At 61.4% G+C, this 16,973-nt stretch overlaps 1 protein-coding gene across 4 annotated transcripts in view; it reads right to left on the reverse strand.

Annotated features, from left to right (window-relative positions):
• Nucleotides 1-16,973, reverse strand: part of SHISAL1 (shisa like 1) — a 59,657-nt gene that overhangs the window by 6,648 nt on the left and 36,036 nt on the right. For all 4 annotated transcript variants that reach the window (XM_036237636.1, XM_016135739.2, XM_016135738.2 and 1 more), the window contains exon 4: nucleotides 16,612-16,929. In XM_036237636.1, coding sequence (XP_036093529.1) covers nucleotides 16,612-16,929 — 318 coding nt within the window. The remainder of the gene's footprint in view (nucleotides 1-16,611; nucleotides 16,930-16,973) is intronic.

The following is a 16,973-nucleotide window of genomic DNA, read 5'->3' on the forward strand; positions in this document are numbered from 1 at the left end:
GAACGGCTGGACACGTAGGAAGGAAAAGACAGAGGTTGCTAGTGTTAGTGCATTTTAATTCACCCCTCTCAGTCAGTCCTTTGGAGAGGAAGATGGTAAAGCCATAAATAAGGATGCAGGGAACCGAATGACCAAATTAATAATCTCGTGTATGCGAAACAGGATCTACCTTCTGTCAAAGTACTCTTGAAAATGCACACATAAAAAACGACTGTCGGGCCACACACAAAAAAAGCAAATTCCAAAATATAGGAATAAGACGACGTTCTCTAATCACAGTACACTACGATTTGAAAATAAGAACACCACAAAACAAAATCAACTCTACCGCTAAAACGTTTAAAAATTCTTTAACATAACTCTTGAGTCAAAGAGAGAGCCAAAAAGTCAAAACTGCAGGATATCTAGACAATAATGGAAATAAAAATAATACGGTTCAGAACGTGTGGGATGCAGCCAAAGCGATGCTCAGAGGAAAATGTATAGCTTTAAATAATGCTATTAATAAACGAGCAAAAACATGAATTAACCATCCAACTCAGAAACTTAGAAAATAAACGGCAAAATAAACCCAAGGAAGGCATCGAAAAGCAATTGATAAATTAAGGCTGAAATAAGTTAAAAACAGTAAAAGGAAGGAATAAATATATAAACCCAATGACCAGTTCATTTTGAAAAACAATGAAACGTACTAACTGCTGGTGAATCGAGTAAAGCAAAGGGAGGAAGTGGCCGTTTGGAAGTTATCTGCACGTTTGCTCTGCCATTCCACACCCCGCTGTCCCATAACCTCCCCAGTTGGCTTCGTCCCGACTACGCTGCAGAATTTGCCCTCATCAAAGTCACCACAGACCTCCACGTTGCTGGGTCCAGCGGTCATGTCTTGGTCTTCCTTTTTCTTGTCTTCTTGGGGCAGTACTGACAGGTGACCCTCCTCCTACTTCTGGGGTATTCCAGCCTCTCTCCTGGTTCTCCTCCTGATTCTCAGCTTCTCTGCAGGTCGCTCCCCACCTCCCCAGCCTCCTCTTCCCTTCTCCATCTCTACTCGGTCCTGAGACTCTTATCTCCCCACAAAGATTTAAACACTCTACGCCGAGGACTCTCCATCCTCAACCTCTCGCCTGAACTCGAGGCTCACATCTGTTTACTTGACAAACTTAAGAGACATCCAAGATGTAATGTGCCCCAAACCAAACTCCAGATCTGTCTCCCCAAATCAGTTTTTCCCACGATTTTCCTGACCTCAGCGGATACAACTCTATGCTTCCGGTTTGCTCCCATGGGTGTCCCAGAGCATCTCTGGCCCCCCTCTTTCTCTCACACCTACATCCGACCCGCTAGCAAACCCCGTCGCCCCTTCCTTCAGATATTTCCATAAACCCTGCACTTCCTGCTGCCTCCTCTGCTCGCACTGTGGTCCAGGCCAGCAGGATTCTCACAGCGGTCCGCTCACTGGCCGGCCCCTTCCGTCTGCTCTCCACGCAGCGGCCAGAGGGATCTTGTGAAAATCTACATCAGGTCACGTGGTACTCTCTGCTCAAAACCCTCCGTGGCTCCCACGTCCCTCCGAGTAGAAGCCTAAACCTTCCTCTCCAATCAGATCCCTGACCTTCTCCCTTGGGTTCACTCCATCCACTGCGGTGGCTCATGTCATGTGTCACACCGACTGGCCCCGGGGACCCAGATATTCGGCTACACCTTATCTCTGGGCAGGCGATCCATATTCGAATCGGTGGACCGAGCCAAGCCGATGGCCCTCCCCGAAGCAGGCGAGCCCAATCCGCTCTGGGCGAACGAACTAGAACGAGCAGGGGAGGAAGACGGAGCGCCCTCTCTGCCTGCCCGGGCCGGGCCTTCACTCCTCTCCCTGCACTTGGATTCGGACTGGACCGTACGCCATCCTCCGGCTCTCCGATGGCGGACCTTAGCACTTCTCAGCCTCCATTGCCGCAGGAGCCAATTCCTTGCGGTACATCTTTTTACAGGTATGTATCTCATTGGTTCTTGTTCTCGGAAAAGCCAGATCAATATGCCGTCTGCACCAGCAGGCTCCCGTCCCTCCCCCCACATAAACACACGGCTCATCCCCTCATCTCCTCAAGCCACCTATTATGGAGACCTTCTCCCCCTTAGGCAGAGAGGGTCCCCGTCCTCAACTCCCTGCGACTCTCTCACTTTGTTTTTCTCCGTAGCATTTATCACCATCTAACGGTCCCTATATTTCACATGTGTACTTTTTAAGTTGTCTGTAGTCTCCACAAAGGCGGGGCTTTTCACCTGTTTGGGCCATTGCTATATCCCCAGGGCCATTGATGTGCCGAGCGCAGAGCAGGTGCTCAGTAAAGATGAGGACGACGGACAAGTCACGAGAGGAGAATGAAGGCTCCTGTCACCTGGCTCTACCTAGTTCAATCAGAAAACCTCGAGGGCATGGGCGGATTCCCAGGAAAATGGAAATTACCCGGAGGATCCAGGAAGAGGGAAGTGGCACAGATCCATTGCCAAGAAGAAGGAGAGAGAGCGGCAAATGGCAAATGCGAAGCCTGAGAAGCGAGAAACACAAACCGGAGCTGTAAGGAAAAGGATCCCAGGGCACAGGCGACGGGGAGCTCCGCGCGCCTCCACTCGCCACGTCGGCCAAGGCCTAAAAGGTCGCGCACCGTGTACCCGCTGGTCCGTGGGGAAGACGCCTCGGCTTTGCTGCTGGTAGGAGGGGCATCGGGGTCACTTCTGTGCAAGGCGGTGTGACAAGTAGCAAAGCTACAGAGTCACGTGACCTCTGACCCAGCAATTCCACTTAACGATTATCCTACAAACGTGCTCACGAGGGCAACGTATCTACAAACTTCCTTTTTGCAGCAAGGTGGGCAAAAGTGGACGATCAGGGTCAACGAAACGTCCATCGTTCAAAACAGCGCCTCCCCCTGCGATGGAGGTCGTCACCGATGTCGGCGTCCAGGAGCCAGGGCTGCCGGCCGCCCCAGGTGGCCATCCTCGGACACCCCCATCCTCTGCTCCCCCGCCCGGCATGCTGTCATCCACATGGCCCCTCTCCTGAACCCCAGGAGCCTCCTGGAGATGTCCCTGGCATGCCCCACAGGCACCTCGTTCCCATCGCCTCCAAAAACGACCTCCCGGGCTCCTAGACCCGCCTCCCCGAGGCCCTCCCATCTCGGCCGGCAGCAGGCTCCATCCTCCCGGTAGCTCAGGTGGAAAGACCCGGAGTGGTCCTTGCTCCTTCTCTGCTCTTACGCCCAAGTCCAGCCCATCGGCCGGTCTCACCTAGTCAAAGCAGATGCAAAATCCAGCCGTTCCTCACCAAGCCCATCATCACCACCACGGTCCAGCCACCATTCTCTCTCCCCCGGGGTGTGTCAGTCTCTGAACTGACTTCTCTGCCCTCCCCTGCCTACGGTGTATTCTCAGTGCAGAAGCCAGAATTCTCTGTGCTTCAAAACAAAAACAAAAACAAAAACATATGTATAAATATATATATATAATAGGTTTACATATCTATATGAAATCTCTTCCGCTTCGGACCCTCTAACGCCTGTCGTCACCAAGGCCCTGGCGACTTTCCGTGCTGCACCCGCCTCCCCACTCCCCCCTCCCCGGGCCCCCCTGATCTGATCTCCTCTCGTGCCCCTTGGTCCTTCCTCTTAAGCCACTCGAGTCTCTTTGCTGTCCCTCCAACATTCCCGGGCGTTGCTGCCTCAGGGCCTTTGCACGTGCTGTTCCCGTTGCCGAGACTGATCTCTAGGCATCTGTATGTGGCTCATTTTCTCAGCAACCTCTGGTCCCGGTGCAGACAGCCCTGAGGGAGCCCTTCCTGACCCCCCAGCACCCCCAGTCCCCTGCAGCACTACTCTCCCCACAACCGCCTGCCAGCCGCTGTACCGTTTTCCTCATTGGAGGACTGTCTGCTTTGCTTGGCTTCCCTAGGGACAGTGAGCTCATCACCTCGCAACCTGCTGGAAAACTTTTATAAGGCGGGCCCGGCCTGCTCCCGTGTTCACCGCCCGCCCCTGCCGCCCGCCGCGGCACCTCTGAGATATGGGGGCAGCAGCCAAGGTCCCGTCTCGTTCCTCTTTGCTGTCCCACGCTGCCATGGAAAGAGGCTCCCCCTTCTCCGAGTGGAGGCGGCGTCACCCCTGACCTTGGCCAAGGCCTCCCAGCTCTGTCCTCTCTGCTGGGCCCTACGTCTGGGTTGGCCTGCGCATTCCCCCAGGGTGACTTCTCTGGAGGGCGAAGGCTGCTCCGGTCACTCCCTAGGGAGACACGTCTGTCTGGGGGTGACGAGCACACGATCCAGGCGGCAGGGCCCTCAAGGCGGGGGGCAGTGCCGCGGGCCTCTGTGGTGCAGATGTCCCTCTGCTTCTCAATGGGAACACGCGCTGATTTCATTTTTTTTACGCCTCATATATACACTGTGTATATATGAGGCGTAACACAAGTATAACACAAGTATAACACAAGTATTTAAAAATCAATCACATTAAAAAAAATCCCGCTTCCGGTTTCTGAGAGGGCGACCTTCGCCGCCCGGGCTGGGCTTTCCGGGCCTCTCCCTGCCGGCCGTCTGTTCCTGTTTCTTCTCCCGTGGCCTCCACGTTGAAGGCGTCTTTCCCGAAGCCCCGCGTGCTCCCACGCCCCGCCGCGCGCTCGGCCCACCTTCCCCCTCTCTCTACTCGGCAAACTACAAGCGACATCCTGGGGGTCCTGGGATGGCCTCACTGGGGCTGGGGGGGGTTCAGGAAGAACTCCCGGGGAGCTGAGTGAGCCAAGCTGGGCCTGAGCAGAGTCAGCCGGAAAGATGGGAAGGCGGTCCAGGCGGAGGGCCAGCCGGAGCCAGAGCCATTCGGAAGGCCCCGGTGGGCGGCACAAGATGCTCCTGGCAGAGCGGGTGGTCTGGAGAGGTGGCCGCCCCTGCAGGTCCCAGCTGCCAGGGATGGGCGTTTGGACAATCCTCGGGCTCTGGGGAGCAGATGTGGATGGTTCTTCCTAATTATAGCAGAGGCGGAGACAGGGCCGATGTGTACTGGCCCTTTCCTCCGTGCACCCAGCTCTCCCCACACGCCGAGGAGGTGAGGTCATCCTTTCCCCCATTTACAGGTGAGGAAACTGGGGCTCAGGGAGGAAACGTAACTTGCTCAGGGTCACACAGCATCTGGTCAGTGGCGGGCCAGGCTGCGCGGCCATGCCCTGCCGCAGGGCAGCGGCCTGGGGGTCCCGGGGGAAGAGGTACAGAGCCTGAAACCGGCCTGGGGCCCTCCGCAGCTGGCTGCATCTGCACCCCAATTTGGAAGATAAGACTAAGATGGAGCACCTGGCAATTTGCATAACAATGTGCGCTTCCAGAACCCTGAGAGTCCCCACAACCTCACGAAAGCAGAGGAGTCACGGGGCACAACAGGACTCATCGCCAGGTGAGCGCGGACGCACGCGCCCTCCGCCGCGGTAACGGTAACGGCTGGCAGCCGCTCAGGCCCGCCTGTGCCAGGCACGCAGCTGGCAGCCCTCGGCCCGTTTCCCGGCGCGTCCCGACGGCGACCGCGAGAGATGCAGACGCTGTTCACGCACCTCACAAAGGTGCAGACAGTGCAGAACCCCCGCGAGTAAACTGTGGGGGTGAAGGGGGAGTCCCCCAGGGCGCTGCTCTTTGCCATGAAAGGCGTGGTCCCGGGGGCCTGCATGGAGGAGGTGTGCTTGTGTAATAATAACAAAGGGAAATGGGAGCATCGGGAAAAGGCAACGTAAAACGGCCATGAGCCGCCCCTGCACACTCGCCGAACACTCCAAGATGGAAGAGGCTGACCAGGCCGCGTGCCGGGAAGCGGGGCGGGCCCCCCAGCACGCCCACGGGTTCCTGGGGTCGCGCCAGCGGTGGGGCGGAGGGCTGGCTGGCAGTTTGCGCACGAAGCGGCATGTCAGCCCATCCTGTGACCCGACATAGAGGGCTGGGTGGGCACGACGAAGGCCCCCAAAGCGGTCCCTGCCCGAACCCCCAGACGCTGTGACCGCGACCTCCCACGGTGAGAGACCCCGAGTGGGGGAGGCTGTCCTGGCTCGGCCAGGTGGGCCTCGCGTCGGGCCCTCCAAAGAGTGGGGTGAAAGGGCCAGAGCCAGAGGGGGGCACGCGGCTCCCGCGTTCTCGGGGCTGGATAGAGCAGCGCACGCCACCGCGGAGGCCACATCGTCACGGGACGGGGAGCTGGCGGCATGGCAGACAGCCCTCGGCGGGAGGAGGGCTGCGGTCACCCGCGGGCAGCACGGCAGGGAGCAGCGGCGTGGGGGGCTGGGGTGCAGGAGGGCCGGGGAGGGCGAGGGCTGGAGGCTCCTCTGGCTTCGGCAGCGGGGGGGTGGGGGGAGGTCCGTGGGGACCCGGCTCGGGGGCTTCATTCTCCACGTAGCCTCCCTTCCCTGTCAGCTCACCCTCCTGAGGTCACCACGGTTCCCGGGGAGCTCAGGGTCTTTAAACATCTGCATCTTGAAGGTTAATGTTTAATGCCGCTTTGGTAAATATTTGATGCCCTTGCTTTTCTGGGAGAGCTGAGATGGACATTAAATGCCACAAAGTGCTCGGGCGCTGTCCTTCCCCTCCACAGCCTCTGTCCGCAGGCCCCTCCCCCCGCGCCACGAAAATGAAGACTGCCCCTTCGCCTCCTGCTGTGAATTTTTCAAAGCCCTTTCCACATCCATTCTTGTCCCTGACTGGCACCTCCATTAGCCACAGAGACGCGTAGAAGGGTTTCGAGCTGAAAGACACTGTGGAAGCCTCTCTCCTCTCCCACGAGGGGAGAGCAAAGCTGGGGGTGGGGCGGGCTGGGGGAGGGAGGTGACCGCCCAAGGTTAAACAGCGAAGCCTGGGAGTGGGGAGCGAAACCAGCAGGCGGCCCGAGCCAGCTCCCCGCCCTGAGAGCCCTGCGGACGGGGTGGGGGAGAGGGGGACGCAGACTGACCCTGCCCTCGCCCGGTCCAGTGGGCATCCATGCGACCACAGACCATGTGGTCCTGGCTGGGCTGGCACGGGGCACAGGGAGAGACGTCCTCCGGAGGAGGGAGGGCGGCCTGGAGGAGGAGAGTGGGGCTTTGAGGGGTGAGCAGGAGTTCGCGGGAAGCTGGGGTGGGGAGCCCGGTGAGGTACCCAGGCTCGGGTGAGCGTCTCGCAGGCAGGGACAAGGTCTGATCCATTCTGTGTCCCCGGTCCTGGCCGGGGTCAGGACCAGGTCAGCACCCCGACTGGCGGGGGCGGATAACGAAATGCGGGCCAAAACCTGGGCCCCAAAGTCAACAACAACAAACCCACCGCGTGGAGCAAATATTTTAGCCACCGAGGCCAGAGTTTTAATGGCGGGGGCGGGTAACGAAGGAACGATCCCATGGTCCGCCCTGACCCGCAGCGAGGGAGATAAGTTCCTTCTCCTTGCCCTGTGACCTCGGCTCAGGGAAGCGGCCTACGAAGGGCCCCTGAACGAAACGGTTTGGGGGGGCATAACAGCCATGGGCTCATCCACGACTCTCCCTTCATGGTGATGGACTTTCTCCGCATCATCCCTGCTGTGGTCCAGCGGGCGATTTTATGGGATTCCTGCCAAACGGACCAAGAGGGTCAACTTCCCTTCCGGCGGGTGGGTGGCGGCCCTCCAGAGTCGCCCAGGCCTTCAGGGGAACATCTCTCCGTGAGTGACCAGGGCAAGCCGGCATCCTTCTTCACGGGGTCGCAGGCTCTGGTCGCCGGGTCAGGGACTCATAACTAAGGGTCTCGACTAATGCGCTGGGGCGGGGGGGGCAGGCTGGCTCTCCTTCGGCTGGGCAGGTTCAAGGGTGGGGTGGCAGGAGCCGCCGGGCAGCCCTCTCGGGAAGATGGGTGCTGCCCTGCTGAGCGCCTGCTCCTAGCAGAAGCAGCTCCGCCCTCCTGACTCCCCCATTCTCGCAGACCGGCAAACAGGCTTGGGAGGAGTGAGTGGCCCTCCCAAGGTCACAGGGCCAGCCGATCGGGTCGGCTGGACCCAGGGCCCTTGCTCACCCATCCCCAGAGCCCAGAGCGGGTGCACCTGGATAACCGGATACACAGATGTACCCCGATAACCGGTCCCCGGAGTGGAAGAGGGGTCCGCTTCATCCTGGAAGTGTCTCTTCAAAGTGATTTTTTTCAAAACCGTCTCTAAGGTATGGTCACCCTGTGGCTGAACACAGCAATTTTTTTTTCTTCTCTTTTACTCCCAGCACTTAGCACAGGGCACGACCAACCCCCACTGGGCACCCGGGGAGCAAACGAGTGAGTTCGCAGTGTCCCGGCTGCCTCGTCTTGACAGGCTGCGTCCAAGAGGGAAACAAACCCAGGACGCAGCATGAGAGTTCGCAGAGGGGCTGACCGCCCGGGACGCTTCCTCTGGGGACCCGGAGCCGACGAGCGCCGGACGAGTCTTTCTGCCTGTCTGTCCCCCGAGCCCCGCTTTCTTCGCCCTGGCAGGACCAGGAGCTGGAAGCAGTGGACAAATCCCCCTTCCGGAATCCCCCGGCCCCTCGCCCCGGCTGTCACTGCCGGCTGTCCGTCTTTTCCAGCTGTCCGGAAGGACAGGCCTCCTGTTTGCACCTGTATGTCAGAAAACGTCCGTGCCCCACGGCAAGGTGCAGGTCGCCCGAGATGCTGAACACACGCGTCGTTATGGACAGCTGGGCGCCGGTCGACACTTAACGACCAGTTAGTTCTCTGGTGGCGACGAGCTCTACCTTGTAGCATTTGCTGCCCATTTTCAGGGTGTCAATGCCGCCAACGTGAAGTCACTGCGCTCGGAGTCAGGGAGAGACCCGTGGCAGCCACCGCGATGCAGGTTCTCGTCACACAGACTGACACAGTCGTGGTAAAGGGCTCTTCAGAGCACAGAGAGCCGCTAATGTAGCGCAGCAGCTGGGGAGCGAAGCGTTCACCGCGCCTGCTGCTTTTGCGTTTGATACAATTTATTTAATTGTAAGTTTATATCATTTCGTTCTTGTCATGGCCGTGAGCCAGTGCAAGATGGGCCCGGCACCTCTCGGTTATCGTTACGGGTTCGTTTTAAGCTGGGTTAGGAGAAGCATGGCTCCTACACCAAAAGGTTTGATTGCTTAGTGCAAGTCAGAGTTTTCTTGCCAAAAAAATAAAAAATAAAAAAGAGTCAATTAAAATCGTATTAAGTAAATAGTCGTGGGGAGGACGTGATGAGGACGAAAGGAACACTTAGGAACGGGAGTTTGGGAAATAAACGTGGCTTTATGGGAACGACTTCAATTATGACCTGTCTTGGGGACACAGAAAGTAAGCAGCAACCCACCAGAGAGGCCATGCAATTAATTAACAGATGAGAGCTGTTCGACAATCAAAGGGACGCAAACAGTTCCAAACTGTGGGCGCCCCGTGCTGGGGAGGGGGCTGCGACATGCGTCCCCAGAAGCTGGTGACAGTCCCTGTGGACGCGAGGCCGGCGCTGGTACGAAGAGCCCTAACGCTGCCTGTCACACTCCCGACTCAGTGATTTCTCTGCCTGGAATCCGTCCTGAGGAAATCATTCAAAAAAGAGAAGAGCATCCACGCTTACAGGTGCCGGCTCCCACCGCGCATTTCCCAGAGTAAATGTCTCCCCCTTGCAATGTTATTTGTCATAGTCAAAAAAAAAAAAAAAAAAAAGAAAGAAAAAAAAATTGTCAGCCGCACACAGGGCTCCCCGTGGGGGATGGCTAAGCAAATGCGAGCCCACGGAATCCGCCCGACCCGGCAGCTGCTAAAACGATACTTAGAAAAATTAAATAAGACCGCGGGATGTCGGCTAAGTTAACGCGAAGCGGGTAAAGTCACGCCGCCGCCGAGCTACGTGTGCATCGCGCTTTGAGAAGCGTCAAAGCCCGCGCGTGAGAAAGCGGGGGACGCGAAACGTCCGTGGCCGTGCGGAGGGTGCCGGGTGGCTTCTCTTCCTCGCTGGTTCACCCTTGCCCGAATAACCACGGCCACGACTGCGAGTGCCGCTGACCGAGGCGCCCGCCGCGTGCCAGCCCTGTGCCTACCCTCACGGCCGTCCCGCGGAGCGAGTCTGCTCGTGTCCGTCCTACCGAGGGGGAAACCGAGGCTCCGAGCGGTTAAAGGACTTGCCCGAGGCCCCCCGCCTGCACGTGCAGGGAAAGCGGCAACCCGGCTGTGACTCTGAGACCACGGAGCTCGCCCCCTGCAGGCCCGCTGGAGCGCGGCCAGGACACTTGGACTAAGATCCCGTGTAAAGCAGCCCGTGTATCGCATCTTCACTCTGGCCAGCCGGGGCCTCCTCTGAGGGGGAAGAAGGCAGGTGGTGAGCTGCCGGGCGGGCGGACGGGGACCCCCGGCCGCCTCGGCCCTTCCTCAGGGCTCCAGAAAGATTCTGAGGGCTGGGAGAGACCTTCGCCGATGGCGCAGAGGAAGGACGGAGACCGCGAAACCAGACCAAACCGCCCGCCTCCCGATCCCTGCGCCCAGCATCCGTGGCGGAGCCTGAGCCGGGCTGGAACCCGCACCGAGCTTGGCGAGCCTCGCGTGCTCTGGGGGCTCCTCGGGGTCCCACCCGGGGGTGAGGAAGCCGGGGCTGCCTGCTTTGCGAGCGTGACCTCCGGGTTTAGGCCTCACGGCAGGAGAAGGGCCGGTGCGCCCCACGGCCAGGCAAGACCACGGGCTCTGGAGGCAGCCAGGCCGGGGCGTGAGTTCCGGCTCAGCCTCCAGGCAACTCTGTGCGCCGTCGTGAACTCTCTCAGCCTCAGCTTCCTCCCCCTTACGTGGAGCTCAGGACGACTAAGCCGCAGTGCTCTTAGGGCCACGAAATGACACGCTTACTGCCACTGCTCAGCCCAGCAGTCCTCAAAAACTGGGAGATGCTGTCGTTAAAAATAATAATGCAGTTCTTCCATTGATCCGATCCTAAGTGGGGGCCTACTATGTGCCAGGCGCTGGGCAGATGGGGACGCATTCCCTCCACACCTTTATCGAGTGCCCACTGCAAGGTGCTGGGGGTGTGACGGAGCCCTCCACAGACCAGTCCCCACTCTTGGGATGCCTTAAAGTGGAGCAGACAGACGGCAGACAACAAAACAAACCCAGCAGCAGCTGGTGGGCGCCGTGAGGAGACTGAGAGAGGGTGAGGGGGTGCTGGGGGTGCTGGGGGGGCCGTCGCTACGCTATGAGCCTTGGCCGGGGAATGCCTCACTGGTCGGGCGGTATCTGGGCAGGTGCCCGGGTTGGGGGAGGGAGCAAGCTCACAGGTTTCTGAGAGGAGAGCATTAGGCGGAGGGGCAGGTGCCACGGCCCGGAGGTGAGGGTGAGCTCGGGCAGCTCCAGGGACAGCAGGGCGGCCCGTGGGGCCGAAGCCGGTGGAGGAGGTGAGGCCACGGGGACCGGGGAGGGTATCAGATTGCGGCGTGCGCCAGCAACAGGATTTGGGGTTTGTGTCCTAGTGCGAAGGGAGCCGGCAGGCTCTGATTTATGTTTTTAAAGGACGGCCCCGATCCGGGGAGAAGATGGACCAGAATGGCTGGTCTCAGCAGACGGACGCAGAGGCCAGACTGTGGGTTCGTGGCCCAGGTATCACTGACGGGACACGAGAGGTGAGAAGAAGGGGCGAGTCAGGCTCCCACAGTTGTCCTGAGGAGGCCGTGGGAGGGGCGGGTGGCCCTGGACGTGCGTGTTTGCGATGTCCACTGAACACCCAGGAGGAGCTGCCTGCGAGGACTCGGGGTTTGCACAGATGAGTCTGGAGTCCGCGGAGATGGCCGTGGAGACAGACTCGAGAATCGGGTGTGGATGGACGGGAGCGGTGGGGTCGGGGTGGGTCGGGGGGTCCCCGGGGCTGGGTGCAGATGGAGAGAAGAGGCTCGGGGAAAGAGCCCTAAGGTTGGGGGGAAGAGGAGGGACCAATGCAGGCGACGGAGAGGGGGCCTCGACAGGGGGTGCCCCCGGGCTCCGCGATGCGCCCCACATCTCCTCAGCCCCTCACGTCCTCGGGGACGTCGCCTGAGCTGCTCTCTGCCTAGATGGCCTTTTCTGCACGTCCAGAAAACTCCTACTCGCCCATTAAAACCCCTTTTTGGGTGTTGACTGCCGCCTGGCCAGCTGGTCCACACCCAGAGGGCTGTGGACCCAGGGACAGCTGGCTCTGTCTTCAGCGTCACAGAAAGCCTGCCACGCCGTGACACGAGGCCAGGGCGAGACGGGGGGCACTGTAGAGCAGTGTCCACGTGCCGGGGCCTCGCCGCCCCTCTACTCGCCCCCCAGACAGCACTGCGCGACGCGGTGCCCACCGCCCTGCTTTCCGGCTGCGGGCGGTTTGGCTCAGCCACCTGCTGGAGACCCCCCCCCCCCCCCAGGCCGCGGAAAACGGGGAAGCAAGATCCGGACCCAGGGCTGCCAGCCTCCAGCAGCCTTTGCACCTGACCACTCCGCCTCCTGCCCGTAAAAAAACAGTTTCGTGGCAGGTAGAGTTCTGTTCGGATGTAGGTGCCTGGCTTCCGGAGGGCGTGACCCCGGGTCGCTGGGCGGCCCTCGCCTGGGAGGACGTGGGGGGCGGGGGGAGGGTTAGTGTCCACGTGCAGCGCTCCGAGAGGCGGAAGGAGAGCGGCCGCAGGTGGGAAATCGGAAGCCCCCAGGTGGCCCGAGGCAGGACCACCCCCTCTCGGTGGACAATTAACGCAGCCATTAAAGCAGCAGCCAAGAACCTGATGATTAGAAAAAAGACTCCTGCCACGCTCTGCTCCAGGACAGCCGCTCCCCGAGGAGACCCCGCGGGCCGCCCGCACCCGGCCAGGCACAGGGGGTCCCCGCCCGCCGGCGGCGGCCCCGTCGTCCTAACTCCCGCTCGTCCGGCCGCCACCAGCTCCAGGAAGCGCCCGCGACGCCCAGGCTGGGCAGGTGTCCTCCCGGCACCCCGACCCATCACAGCCGATGGCTTGCGGCCATCGTCTGCACCCCAGTCAGCCCAGCCGTGTGTGCCGGCACCGGGACAGGAGTGGGGGGCGGGGACGGGGGACGGGGGCGCCCTGTGTGGGCGGCCGCACCGGAGCTCACGAGTTGGCTGTTACTTTTAATTCACTCCCCAGCCCCAGCCCCAGCCCCGAGAGTTCCTCCTTGGGCCAAGCCCCCTGCTCTCCTTTCCTGAGAAGTCCAGCTCTGAGCATCTTCGCCTGTCCTCCCCGGGGGCAGGAGGGACGGGCCAGCTCGTTGTGGGACAAAGGCCTGTTCCCCGGGGAAAAGAGAGACACCGATGTCCCCTTCAGCCCCACTGTGCGCCCTCCACCTCTCGTCACCACCGTCCAGGGGAGGGACTGAGACCCGGACAGGCCCAGCGGCTCCTCTGAGGATACACAGCCGGGGAGGCCTCTGGTTCTGGGCCTTCCTGTCACCCTGTCACCCCCCCCCCAGGGTCCCCCCTGGTCATGGAGCAGTGACAGTGAACAAACACCGTCACCAAAGCCGTGGAAACAAGAGGAAAACGGAGCCGGTGAAGGAGGGGGCGGCCTTCCTGGCAAATGAGGCTGGCATGGCGGGAGGCCAGGCCCCAGCTGGGAAGGGCCGGCTTCGGAGGGGACAGGCCCAGCGCTTCCCAGTCCAGCTGGAAGCCCCAAGGATCTGAAGCTCCAGCCTGGCCGGGGACATTCCCTGTCTTCTGGCTGCCAATCTGGAGGCCTCCTTGGTATCGGATGTGATGCCAGAGAGGGGATATTTGGCCTCCCTTTTTTCTTCTAATTCTCTGGAATGTCTCGCTGCTGGCCGGTGTCCTCCCTGCAGAAACCAGACACCAAGGACTCGCCGCAGAGCCGGGAAGAAAGCGAGTCAGGACAGGGGTTCTGGGGTGGCGTGAACCCCTGGGCGCCCGGGGAGAGACACGAACGAGTTCTGCAGAGGGCTGGAAGGTGGGGCGCCTCTCTGCCCAGGACGCCTGCTGCGCCCCCCCCCCCCGCCCCAGGGTTCGAGCCGACTGGACCTCACACGCTCGGCCCCGCCTGGCCGCGCCCTTCCCAGCTGTGCCCCCCAAGGCTCCATCACGTGCCCCGTTTGTCTGTGTCCTCAGCACTCAGCGCAGAGCTGGGGTGGTGGCTGCTTGGGAAACCGGAGCCCCGTGGGACAGTTTAAAGGAAGATGGGCGCACACACCCCGGGGCCCTTCCCTTGGCCTGTCACGCAGGTGTAGGGAGCCGCGGACACAGAGGGCGGGAAGCCTGCAGCTAGTGGGGAGCGGGCCGGGGGCTCGGAAGCCGGGCGGCTCCGGCTGCGGGCGACTTTGGGGAAACGCCTCTGCCGGTCACCTGGCCCACGGGGCTGCCCTGCCGTGGGAGTTACAGAGCCTGGAACGCAGCAGGTGCTCCAAAGACGCTGCAGATGCTCCCGAAGCCACGGGCAGCCGGCGGGAGGCCCGGCGAGGGGAGGTCCGCCTGCCCCTCCGAGTCTGGTCTGTCCCCTGTCCCCTCACCTGGCCTGACGGAAGCTCCTCGCGCGGTCGGCGGGGCGGAGGTGGGGGGGGGCAGAGCAGGAGGCGGAGGCGCCGCGTGAAGCCCTGTCCGTTTCTGACGACCGCTTCCGAGCGAGCGCTCATGCGACTACGGCCACTCGATTGCGAGCCCGCCGCGGGCACGCACAGGAACCAGGGAGGACACGAAGCGGCCCCGAGCTGCGACGCTGAGCTCCGACTTACACGCCGCCCGGCCGGCTCCGCAGAGCCCGGGACCGCGAGCTCCGTCCCTCGCTCGGATACTGGGAATGTGGACCTGACGCAGGGCCCCGCCGGGCGCGCCCTTCCCCTCGAGCCCCGCCGCGGCGCACTGCACACAGCAGGCGCACAACGTGTGCAGGGGGAGAAGCCGGAGACGAAAGCGGGGGGCCGGGACCGGCGTTGCCAGCGGCCGCGGCTTGGCAGGCTGACGACATCAGTGCAAGGGAAACGGGTAGAGGCTCTGACCTCGCGACCCCGGCTAGTGGCCCCGATGCTTTCCCGCCGTCCTCAAACGGTGCCGTCCACCGGCATCGCCCTAGTCAGGGGTCCCTAGGTCGCAGGCTCCGGACGAGACACGCGAATTCATTCTGACAAACGCCCGTTGCTACAAGAGACCCACGTTTCAGGGAACCCCACCGTCAGGACCGGACATGTCACTGTCCGTAACTCCGGGGTTGGGGGGAGGGGGCTGTGCCTCTCCTGCCCGCTCCTCAAGGGGAGGCCAGCCTCTTCCCCACCCACCGCCTCTGCATCACCAGGAGCCCGGCGCGGGGCGCCCGCCCGTGGGACCGGAACCGGCTCAGTCGAGATTTGTCGACTGTTGCTGAGCGAGGCCGGTCTTTGTCTCCTGCAGGAGAGATGGGGCGGTTATTCGATCGATGAGCACGAGCCGATTTAAGTGTACCTTATTAATTATTTACGCCATTCGCGATTGGAAAGGTCACTGCCCATTAGCTGTTTAAGTCATCGTTAGCGAGCTCGGTCTCATCTCCTGCGAGAACGCAGCAACCGTGAGCACCTACTATGTGCGGGGCTGTTTAATCCTCAGGACGAGCCCCGGGGGCGGGGGAGGGGCGTCCTCACTCTCTTCTCTTCTGAAAGGTAAGGCGGGGTGAGCTAACGTGCCCGAAGCCGCGCGCCGGTGAACAGCAGAGCTGGGACAGGAACCCGGCGCAGGGTCCCTGCAAAGACCACGGACCCGGCAGTGACCACCGTGTCGTTGGCTTTTTGCACCCGGACCTTGCAGTCCGGGCTCAGTCTTGGGAGCCCTGGGACCGTGGGCCCATGACTGCCCCTCAGCCCCCACGGGGCCTCACGACCCGTCATCCGGTCCCTTGACTGGGGCACCTGTGCTCAGCCTGCCCCCAGCGCTTGGTGCTGACCACCTGCACAGTGGGCTCCGGCTCCAAAATGCACAGACCCTCCTCTCTCTCTGCACCCGACACTGCCCAGGGACCCCCGGACTAGGTTATTTCCCCCTCTCCCCCTCACACAGACTGGGACTGGGCAGATGTGAGCGGCACAGTAGAGGGGGCCAGACTGGAACGTGCCCTTTGGGCAGGTGCAGCCACCGCCGAGGCCACCGCCGAGGCCACCACCGAGGCCCCATCTCCCTCGCCGGCTCCCTTCCCTTCCCCTGAGACTTCACCGAGCAGCCTGTGTGCGTCGCATTGCCTCAGATGGTCCTCTTAACGCACATGCACGATGGAACCCAGAAATAATATGTTCCCTTTCTACCTTCATTCTGAAGGAAGAACTCCTCCCCGAGCCCCTGACAGATCAAGTCGCTTCCTTTTGACCGAACTGTGAGAACTTGGGAAGGCTTCCGCTTTCCCCTTTCGCCTCGGCAGCCAGGAAACTCACAGCTCCGTTCAGCGCTCCCACACCAGGTTCTACGTCTAACCATCGCGAAAGCATCCGCTTCCCCCTCTCACTTCGACTTTCCGGTCCAGGCCCGCGTTGTTGCCACGGGCATCTTCGAACCCTTCTTGGCAAATAGGATAAGCAAATAATTGGGTACCCGGCGAGCCAAACACGGGGCAGTAATGCTCTGGTATTTTCCAAGCTTTTCAAAGACAAGTGACCCTGGGGGGCGAGGGGGAGGCCTGGGCCCCCCGATAGCAGCCACTCACCAGGCAGACGAGCTCTGGAAGGCCACCAGCGGCGGGCCGTGTGTGTCTCCCAGCAGCGTGTGCACGGCCTGCGGGGCGCGGGGCGCGGGCCCCGGCGGGGGCTGGGGCTGCGGGGCCGGCTGCGCTGGCCGGGGCCCCCGCGCAGGGCGCCCCCACCGCCGGGGGTCCTGCCTCATCCACCGTCCGCTGATGCCCCAGCGCGCCAGGTAGACCTTGCAGATGTCGTAGTTCATTGCCGAGTAATACAGCAGGTCCAGCAGCAGCAGCATGAGGACGAAGAAGCCGTAGATCCACACCCCCAGCAGCGCGGTGTAATTGCTGCGGAGAAGGGGAAGCAGAGCGGGCTGAGAGGGGAGGCGGCG

This window comes from Rousettus aegyptiacus, unplaced genomic scaffold (assembly GCF_014176215.1).
Source record: "Rousettus aegyptiacus isolate mRouAeg1 unplaced genomic scaffold, mRouAeg1.p scaffold_m13_p_2, whole genome shotgun sequence".
Taxonomy (NCBI): domain Eukaryota; kingdom Metazoa; phylum Chordata; class Mammalia; order Chiroptera; family Pteropodidae; genus Rousettus; species Rousettus aegyptiacus.